Source organism: Nymphaea colorata, chromosome 4, assembly GCF_008831285.2.
Source record: "Nymphaea colorata isolate Beijing-Zhang1983 chromosome 4, ASM883128v2, whole genome shotgun sequence".
Classification (NCBI taxonomy): Eukaryota; Viridiplantae; Streptophyta; class Magnoliopsida; order Nymphaeales; family Nymphaeaceae; genus Nymphaea; species Nymphaea colorata.
In genome coordinates, this window is record NC_045141.1 from 27,601,932 (window position 1) to 27,612,545 (window position 10,614).

Below are 10,614 nucleotides of genomic sequence, written 5' to 3' on the forward strand. Positions count from 1 at the left end.
CAATTTGGTTTTCTGTTTTTACATATTTAGTAGTAATTTCCTTATTTTGAATTCTTTCTCAAACAACATGACAATCAATTTCGATATGTTTGGTTCTCTCATCAAATACTGGTTTGGTCAAAATATTTATAGCCGCCTTGTTGTTACAAAATAGTTCCATGGGTTGATGGTGAATGATTCCAAGATCATTAAGAATGTATCTTATCCAAGTCATCTTGCATGTGGCCAATGCTATTGCTCTATATTCTGCTTCTGCTTAAGACCTTGAGGCTGTAGTTTGTTTCCTCACTTTCCATGATATTGGCTTTTCTCCCATGAAGATACAGAAACCTAAAGTCAATTTTTTTGTCATTGGCAAGATGCGCAATCTAAATCACAATAAGCTTTGATGGATATATCATTGTTGGATGATAGTAAGATCCTATGTCTTGCCGTGCATTTGATGTACCTCAAAATTCTAAAGGCTGCATCTAAATGAGTCATCCTGGGTTGTGCCATAAATTGACTCAACGTGTGAACACTATGTAAAATATCTAGTCGAGTGATGGTGAGATAAACTAGCTATCCTACTAGTTTTCTGAAGAATATGGGATCTTTTATCCATTGACCCTTTTCATTATCAAACTTTAAATGTTGCTCCATTGGTATGTCATTTGGCTTGGCACCACTATATCTAGCTTCATTGAGCATATCAATGGTGTATTTCTTTTGTGATAGAAAAAATCCTTTTTTGAATGGGCCACTTCAATGCTTAAAAAATATTTCAACTCTCCCAAATCTTTCAACTTGAATTTGGGGTTGATGACTGATTTCAACTTGTCAATAGCATTGGTGTTGTCTCTTGCAACGATTATATCATCCACATAAACTATGATGAAGATGTTGTCTTGTTTAGCAATATGTGAAAATAATGAATGATTTGCCTTTAATTGGGAGAAGCCGGTTGCGACTGTTTCAGTCCATCTAAGGACTTCTTTAGCCGACATACCTTGTTCTCCCTTATCAGGTAAAGTCGAGAGGAAGAGACATGTAGACTTCTTCAATGAGATCATCTTGGAGAAATGCATTATTGATGTCGACTTGAAATAAATTTCACCCTTTGCAATAGACGAAAGACATGGCAATGGGAGAGAAAATTTTTTGTGTAGTCGATGCCTTGTAGTTGGGTTAACCTTGGCGACTACGTGAGCTTTATAGCGTTCGATGGTGCCATCGACATTATATTTGATTTTATAAACTCAGCGGCAGCCAATGGGTTGTTTGGCTGGTAGAAGAGTGACGATGTCCCAAGTACAGATAAGAGAGGGATAATATGACTATAAGAGATTCGGTTAGTTGGGACATGTTAGGGAAATACACAAATTTTGGTTCAATGAGTACATATAAGAGATGGATAATATTATCACTTTACAGGTGTTTATATTTACCACCGGCCAATCAGATTGCCAAGAGAAGAGTTAACAATAAATATATAGCGCAACCGAGAGGCCTCAGTCTAACAAAAAACATCATTAAGTGCTGACGAATTGAACATGTTGAGGACTTGTAAGTGTGAATTTTTATTAATAGTACAATGAACTTTGTATGTACAACATTGCCTAAGTTAAATCATTTTGTCACACAAACTAGTATACAATAGGTGTTTATTTGTTTGTCCTCGTGGGTTGCACACTCTTATACATCATCTAAGTTAAACCAGTGTCACACGAACTAGTATACAATAGGTTTCTATTTGTTTGTAATCGTGGGTTGCACAATCCTATTAACAACATGGTGAATATGGACAAGTGAATGTTACCGTCATACCTCAATTTGAGAATGTTAAACTTGTACTGAAGATCGTTGGAAATCTTTAAAATGGGTAGTTAAGTGGTTGGTTGTTTTGGTTCCTAGATTAGAGTGGAAGTTGTTGACCAAGGAGGGGGGGTGTTGGGTTTGTGTTCCGCCAAACAACAATCTTGAGTCCAAGGTGCAGGGATAGAAGCAAAATCTTTTATTAGAGGGGTCAAACTTGAAAATTTTATAATAAAAATAAATTTTTTGAAACTGTGTACGGGGGCCAATTTAATTTTTCAAAATTTTTACAAGGGCCAAATAAGAACTTCTAATACTTTTAGAAGGTAAATTTTGATTTACCAAACTCTTGGGAGGGCATGGCTCCTAGCAGCCTCCCATTGGTTCTGCCCCTGCCAGTGTGGGAATGCAGCAGTCTAGCCCACTGTCACACTGGGCTCAGGCTCCTAGGTTAGCAAATCTCAACTAGTTATTTAGTAGATTTGGTTCTAATTCAAAAAATGCTAGGAATGGTGTCAACCAATCATTTAACAAGCGCTTTCTATAAACTTTTGAAGATTTTTCATCATCTTCAACGTGAGAATAAATTATTGGGCTATTACAATCCACTTTATTTAAGTCATATGAGTCCACACATATAGGACCGCAAGTTCAAGTGTAAAACTGGCTCTTTTATAAGCATTTGAAGACTTTTCAGTCCTCAATATGTGATCCAACTCCCATGATGTTACAATACACTTTAGAATATCATATATATCTACCCTTTATGTGTGAGTCGGAAATGACCGCTTTTATATTTGGGTCTGCCCACGATGGGCAAGATTCAATCCCTCTCGCTACATGAGGAATGGCTACACAAGGTAGTAACCATCTATTAATTTTTCTATGTATATGATTGATCATCACAAGAAGGATAGCAAACAATGCTCTGAGAATGAAGAAGGTAGAAAACAAAGAGGCAAGAGAACAATAGATCACTGATCAACCTTTTAGGTTTCAACAATTTCTTATCTGTCAGGTGCATTGTTCTTGCACAATAGGAGGTGGGGCTGGGCATGGTATTTCCATCTCTAAAGACGGTGTCTGTTGGACCTCGAAGGTTTGTTTGCTTTCTCAATTGTGCATATTAGAGGTAGACTGAATTTGTGCTGACCAATCCCAATAGTGTTATATGTCCTAAAACAAAAACCGGAAGACAAGAAATCATCTCCAAACACTTAAGAGAAAACCCTATGATGATGCATGACTTATAATAAACAAATTAAATTTTTGGGGCTGGGATGTAGTGAAGAGAAGTCAAATGCCATTAGCTACCCCCCTAACTCATTACTAGATCAAATCCCAGTCCTACTAAATCCACCAAAAGACCTAAAGATACTACGTTCTATCCTATCTTCTAACATTCGCATATGTACAGCTCCTAGAAGCCGCTCCCCTTAAAGACAATATTCATCTCGAAGAAAACAGATCACTTGCATGAATGCATGTTCGTATTTGCATCTACTGTACGCAAAGATGTGTGCATTTGCATTTCCGTAGAGAAAGAAGGGTGTGAATACATTGGCCAAACAACGATGCAATGGGTAGGAAAGACACTCTCCGAAGGCAGAACTTCTCCTGAGGGCCTGGTCGCCCGGCCCTCTTGACTTACCATTGGCAAGTCCACGCACACCGAAGAATTTATGTTCCAATATCTTTACAGAAGATTTCAGGAATTAAAATTGTTTTAAAATACAATATCCGAAATAGATTCTGCTAATGTGTAAGTCGCTACCATGCTTATGTAGAACCCGAGGTGAAAGGGGAAATGGAATTTTTTTTTTAAAAGAGATTTGTTGGCCGAGCTTCCGTAGAGGAAAAAAAAACGTCAAAGACCTGTTGTAGGAGCAAAGCTTGCCAAATATAAACAACTAGATTGGCCTTGGGTTGTTTCCAACATCAGGTTTCTCAGATAAAATGCCTTGAGAACCATATCCTTTTATGCCAGAAGTCCAACTGAGAGAGGTTCCTGGAGATCCGGGTTGATTGGCAATAACTCGCACTGTGCATAATGGAGCATCAATTGATCCACAACCACCAAGGCTGCCATAGCTTCAACCATCGGCACCGCTAAAAAACCACCACCCCATACTTTGTGTAAAAATGTCGCTATAGAAAAGCAAAGATGGAATCAAGGAAAATCAGCAATCTGTTAAACCACACCTCGAGGAACCACACATGGGTCATGTCGGCCGCGTGCTAAGAGCTCAGTTTCATGTTTATCCCTAGTAACTGTGTTTTGCTTTTTCTGCACGCATAGAGAAATCGTCGTCAAGCAAATTGAAATTGCTTGCTCATTCTCCGAAAGATTCAAAATTGTTCATTTGAGAAAGTGCAAGAGGTGCTCACTGCAATGGTAGAAGTCGGCTTGAAAGCTATTCTCATGGTTATAGTTTCCCCATTTGATATCCCACCCTAAGAAAGAAGACCATAATGTTACAGAAAACTGTTTAGATGAACTCACTGAAGACTATCAACACAAATACTACCTGTATTCCTCCAGATCTGTTTGTCCTAGTCCGGATCCTCCCATGCTCATCCATGTAAAACTCGTCGTTGTGCTCACTTCCAGTCATAAAAGTACCTTGGCACATTCATAATGTAATAAGGCAGAAGTAGAGCTTTTTATTATTTTTAGCAAACTAAATCGCCTAAACAATCAGGCAACAAGCTTTTATTTACAAATTCCTGCCTACACAAGTCGATTGCAGCAGTATTCTTGATAAACAAACAACTTACCTGAAAATCCGCTGCCAATTTCAAATCCCTTGGTAGCAGGCAATGACATCATAGCTTTAGCAAGCTCTGCCTCCAGTTTGTCAAACACAGGTGAACCAAGCCCCTGCAATGGACAAAGCATGCAAATCACGAGATCAAAATTAGAAGGGTCTTAAACATCATACGAGAAACAGCAGCCAACGAAGAAAAGAAAGACAGGAAATACGTGAGACAGAAGGGAACTAGATATAGCCTCACTCTAACTATATGCTTATGTTTAAAAATAACCAAGTGTAAACGTATACATACACGGGGGACATTTCTCAGAATGCACGTCACAACACCACCAACAGAATCCCCTCTAACCCTCACACAATCAATAGCATCAATCATCTTCTCAGCATATTCTGGATCAGGACACCGAACAATATTGCTTTCTACCTGGAAATTTTGCACGAGACTTTGAGATTTAGTAAATGTCAGCATCAATGAACCATCAGCCGAAACAAGTGCCCATGGAAATCTCTTGGGCCTATACCTGATCCAGTGTGACAATGTCATTATCAACAACTCCATCAGGAAGCACAACTTTGTGCACTTGTGAAACATAGGCAACAACCTGCAAGAAATGGGGAAAGAAACCAAATGCTCAGCAACATGTAGATGCAAAGTGTGTTCTGTTCATGCTGAGTCGCTGACATGCTTATATATGGGCTTGCATGTTCAAGTTTTATATTATGATTCCATGGTTGCAAAATGATGCATCACATGGACCTTTTGTCATTTTTGGCTGTTCTGGTTCTCATTCAACCTGGCCTCCACTTCATTGGTTGTGCCAGATCCATTCATTTTGCCTTCCTACTGCCTACACTTGGGCATGCACTAAAAGGAAAAAAAGAGGATACCCACGAAAAGGGAAGTGAAAACTATCACTTCAGATAAATTATCTAGTTATTTGATAACATATAATAATCATTGATACCTGTCATACTAAACTAGATTCACTATACTCATGAACCACAAAAATATCTTGTAAGCACCAACAAATAAAAAGATCTTAGAAGTCACGAGAGGCCATATAAACCCAACTGCACAGCTACCTGCAAAACATATGAAAGGGGAGGATATAAAGCATACCTCTGTTCCTGATTTCATTTTAAGAAGCTTTTTGGCAACAGCCCCAGCTGCGACCCTTCCAATGGTTTCCCTAGCAGATGACCTACCACCACCCTGCATTTCCATGAAGCTTCAATAATAATGGAAGAATCATCAGTTTCTATCAAATAGCTGCAGTAGGAGAAAGAGAAACCTGCACGGATCTGACACCATATTTAAAATCATATGTTGCATCAGCATGAGAAGGTCTGTAGGCCAGGGACATCTCCCTGTAATCCTGGCAACAAGAAAGGTGAAGAAAAAATCCAAATGAGCCGTCACATCAATGATGAACACTACAAATATCAAATTTTGTACTTGATAACAATGTTGCAGTTGATCTATTTCTGTCAACTTTTATCAGGATACTCACATGCCCTCTTTGATCTGTATTTGGAACAAGGACAGCAATTGATGTTCCAGTAGTCATCCCTGCATTTATTAAGATCACATTAACCCCCAGATATGATGTAACGTGCAAAATTTCACAATGGGTTGTAAGAAACCAATTACACTAGAACGAAGTAAATAAGTGTAGGGTGTAAGCATATTAACCTTCAGAAATTCCTGAAACGATACGGCATGTGTCAGTCTCTTTTCTAGGAGTGGTTATTCTGCTCTGTCCTGGCCTCCTGGAAGCATATTATGTAACAGCAGGAAAAATTTTACAGAAAAATTTTGAGAATTATGACTGCTTTTTCATTCTTTTACAAATTAATCGTAGCATTAAGAAAGAATTTGAACTCTGCAACAGCTTTCTAAAAGGATTCTTGATTTGCAACACTACCTCCTATCAAGTTCCACCTGCATGTCAGCTTCAGAAAGAGGGATGCGGGGAGGGCATCCATCAATAACACATCCAACACCACCTCCATGTGATTCTCCAAATGTTGTAACACGAAATAATGCTCCGAATGAACTTCCAGTTCCAGCATGTACCTCTGTTTTATTTTTCCATGTCGAGGATGAGTTTTAGTTATTAGTATGAGATTTTGGAGAATCACTAAAAGCAGTAGAAACAGGAAAGGAAACACAAGATCTTGATATTACAAATCTAAGAACTGAATCAGCAAACTTGCAGGGGTGATTCGTGTATGGTGATTTTAGAAAATGTGGGTACGGAAAAAAAAAAAAAAAAATATATATATATATATATATATGTGTGTGCGTGTGTGTGTGTGTGTGTGTGTGTGCAAAATAACACAAAAAATTCAAAATGAAAGCAACATTTAGATAAACAAGCGATATAAATAAAAACATTATATGTTAATGAACAATAACTCCAAAAAACAGAACGAAAACTGAGTTAGAAAAGATTAAATCAAGTAAAATTAAGTAGTTTGGATCAGCTTGGAGCTAAAAAGTATCCAAGTGTGTCCAAGTGCCCAATTTAGGTAAGGGTATGGCCACAGGTATGTGGACCTTACTGAAGCACCCATGTGACTTAGAAGGCATGAAAAGGAACATAAGCATGTTGCATTTTTCTGCAAGCTTGCCATGGATCAAAGAACTAATCGGATCTCGAAGCAATTCCTTTGCATCCGCAAGGCAAGGGAAAGGCTCCTCACAAAGGGTTTCTCTGAATTCAAAAGAAACTTCGAAAAACATTAGGTAACCAAGAAAAATTTCCACTGAACCTAATTATAATGATGGATGATGAATCAAGTAGCAAGCTAATCCAAATTTCAGACTAGGAAAGGAGTGTAAAAGACATTTAAAAGCCAATGCTCAATTGAAAAGGAAAATAAAATCAAAGATCAATATCATAAAAAGGAAAATAATGAGTATGGTCCACACCACGAAGGCAATTTTAATTAGTTCAAACTGTCCCTGAAGTATTTAACCTAAGATACCTATGTGAGAGATAATCATTTTCCAATGTTCTGCCTCACAACTTTCATCTCGGAGAGAAGTACCACGATGGAAAATTTATTGAACTTGCCAGTTTTCCCCATCCTTATATGCTATTTTCTTAATCTTTTTCGCCTTTTTAAAATTTTGTGAGGTTTTGTCATGAAATTTGTAAAGGAAACAACATTGTGTAGTACTTGCGGCCACGCCTTCTTTCATCACGGTTGACCAAAAAGCCTCAGCTTATCTTTTTTGCTAAAGCTCAAAAGAAAATTTAATTTCCTACTTTTGCTAAGAGAGAATAGAGAGCATCTGTATTATATATATATATAGGAAAATTGACATCAATCGGCTATCTCTATGACCAGATGGTTTTTTTCCATTTTGTATCTCTAAAATTTGTTGCAAAAGGCACATTCCGTCGCTAAAACCCATGGTCAATCAACCAACTGTCTCCGACTCTCCAATGCACCTTTTGCGATGGTTTTTAGCGACACAAAATTTGGTCAGCTTATTTCAATTCCTCTGTGTGTGTGTGATGAATTTATGGATTTGCATCCACATGTATATAAGATGCATATCCCATCTCTTTGCTCCACCTGCCTACTTGTTTTTAGTTTGATGAATCTGAAAAAATCTAATGTTAATATGCTGGAGGTTCAAAAAATTATTTCTCTCCAAACCAAGTTCCTGAGGAGAAGATGCACTCAAAAGAGATTCCAAGGAGTAGACTATTGGTTGTCATTCAGGTAATGTTTGATGGCACCATTAAAATCACATGATTGTAATCCTAGAATCAGGTGGAGAGGTATTTTAATCCCCTTTCCATATTCAGTCTGCGTGCATCGTGCGACTGTGGAATAATAATGACAAGGTTAAGTTCTGGTGTTTGACGGCAACAGTGCTGGTATACAACGGTCACCAACTCCTATTGGCATTGCTCATGCCATTCAAAACTCCTTACAGAACCTTCACCTGCTAAAATTAATAGACATATGCTTTCATTTTCAATCACCAAATAACAAAAAATCAACATCTTGGCAGAATAGCAGCCCTGCTTTTATCCCTACGTTTCTACGGCCATCTACCTATATCAATTTATACATATATCAGGAAAAAAGGAAGTAACATAAAGCTTTGCAGATTAAGAAGCACAGAAATAAAATCATTCACACTGAAAAGAAACAACTAAGCAAAACGACACCTCAAATTAGCGCTTATATATCCGAAAGATTGGAGAGAAGACACACCAACAGAGCAGTGAGGGAAAACGAACCGTCACTTCCGTGAAAGCCCCTGCAGCAAAGGCAAAAAACACCCGCAAAGCAGAAAGCAGTGACGGGTAGTCGCAGCGCAAGGGAGCCAGACTGGTGGCCAAAGGCGGCAGAAACAGCCCACTGGCTAGACACCGGTAGATGGACACCAGCAAGAAGGGGGGAAACGGACCTAATAAAAAAAGACAGTGGCGGGAAGCCATTGGCGACAGGAAAAGGCACATGGGGAAAATGGGCCAGGGAAGAAGAGGAGGGGAGGAAGGTCTTGTCTGCCGACACCGGCAGCCATTGCAAGCATCAAAGAGGACATCAGCCCCAATTTCTCTCTCTCTCTCTCTCTCTCTCTCTTAACTATTATATTGTCTTCGATATCATCAAACAGTTGAAGAAGGCGGAAAACTTTTCCTTTCCGTTGAACAGAAAGACCATCTAAGTTATCCCCGTAAATCCAAACCTGGTCCGTTTAAGTGCTCTAGCGAACATTAGATCCACGGCAAATCGTTATGAAAATGATCCTCTCAATGAACACAAGCATTTTGAAAATGATCTCGAAGTAAGGTTATCGACATATTAGGGGGAAAAAGAAGCGAATTGTAATATTAATATGTAAAAGGGGGAGAGAGTGGAGGAGAGCGTAACCAAGCCTTCTTGGGGGAGCCTTGTGAGATGGCCGGATGGTGGATACCCTGCCAAGATCTACGCTAACGTTGAATCGACGGAGTCCGTCGGTAGCCAAACGGGAGTCCGACGACCTGCCCAAGAAGGGGTTGCTGGAAGCAGTCTGCAGGGACGCAGCCATGGATCACCGAAGGAAGCCGGAGATAGAGGAGACCTCGATGACTAAGGGGGGAAAGAGAGATATAGAGAGAGAGGAACTTCCCACAACGAAAGTTGGCTTTTAAAGAGGGGGAGGCCCTGCAGCTTCTGCTATCCTCACCAACTTTGGCCGTCGCCTACCAGCTTCCGCCCCACCAACCACCCGGGCCCTTCCAGAGTCCAGACACCCCTCTCTCTCTCTCTCCGTGACTGACCTTCTCACCTGACATACATTTTCGGTTTAACTAAAACTGTCAGCCGTCCGTCAAAGCTCAAAGCGACGCCCCGGTGCCACGGTAAACGACGTCACTAAATTTATCGCGTGTTTAGCTTGATTCCACTGTAGATCCCCACCCTCTTTAAAAAAAAGGGTTCTTGGTTTTGCCAAATCCGAGGGGAATCAGGAACTCGGTTTCACGGATTTCAAATCCAGTCGGGGAGGTGGGATTAAAATCCTACGTAATTTTTTTGTTTTCGTTAGAGCTCACCGTCTCTTTCATCCTCTCCTCTCTCTTTTCGCTCTCCCAAAAAAAAAAGTGACGGGTAGCGCAACCAATTGAATTGAGTGGCCTGTTGTAGCTATATATTCAGTTCAATTTTTAAAGGGTGTTATCTTTATGATATTAAACAGTAATGTTGATCGGTTAGGTGAACTGGTTCTTATTCCACATCTTCTCTCTCCTTTTTCTCTCTCCCAACCTCTTTATTTGCCCTCGCCTTCTCTCTCTGCCTGTAGCTTGCCGTTCACCCGTGTTCACCCGTGACCCAGTGGCCTCTTTTCTTCAGTGCATGTAGAGACTCCCAAACTCCACCACAGTGACATTGTCTAGTGAGGTGGAGAGTGTCAAAATATAAATTTTATCGATGAAGAAGACTCCGCATGGTGGTGTATAATGTGCAAACATTTTCTTTCCACTAGCTAAAGATTCAAAAATACAAACTGATGTGCAGACACTTTTTTTCTTTT

At 39.6% G+C, this 10,614-nt stretch overlaps 1 protein-coding gene across 1 annotated transcript; it reads right to left on the reverse strand.

Annotated features, from left to right (window-relative positions):
* Window positions 1-3,447: 3,447 nt before the first annotated feature.
* On the reverse strand, window positions 3,448-9,879 carry LOC116252836 (chorismate synthase 2, chloroplastic). Its single transcript, XM_031627406.2, has 13 exons — window positions 9,471-9,879; window positions 6,494-6,647; window positions 6,262-6,338; window positions 6,080-6,138; window positions 5,861-5,944; window positions 5,689-5,781; window positions 5,090-5,170; window positions 4,861-4,992; window positions 4,573-4,675; window positions 4,323-4,417; window positions 4,183-4,248; window positions 3,997-4,081; window positions 3,448-3,903 (listed from the first exon to the last, which is right to left on the reverse strand). Exons 1-13 carry the CDS (start codon window positions 9,628-9,630, stop codon window positions 3,773-3,775), a joined length of 1,320 nt encoding a protein of 439 aa, XP_031483266.1. The 5' UTR covers window positions 9,631-9,879; the 3' UTR covers window positions 3,448-3,772.
* Between the last annotated feature and the right edge of the window lie 735 nt (window positions 9,880-10,614).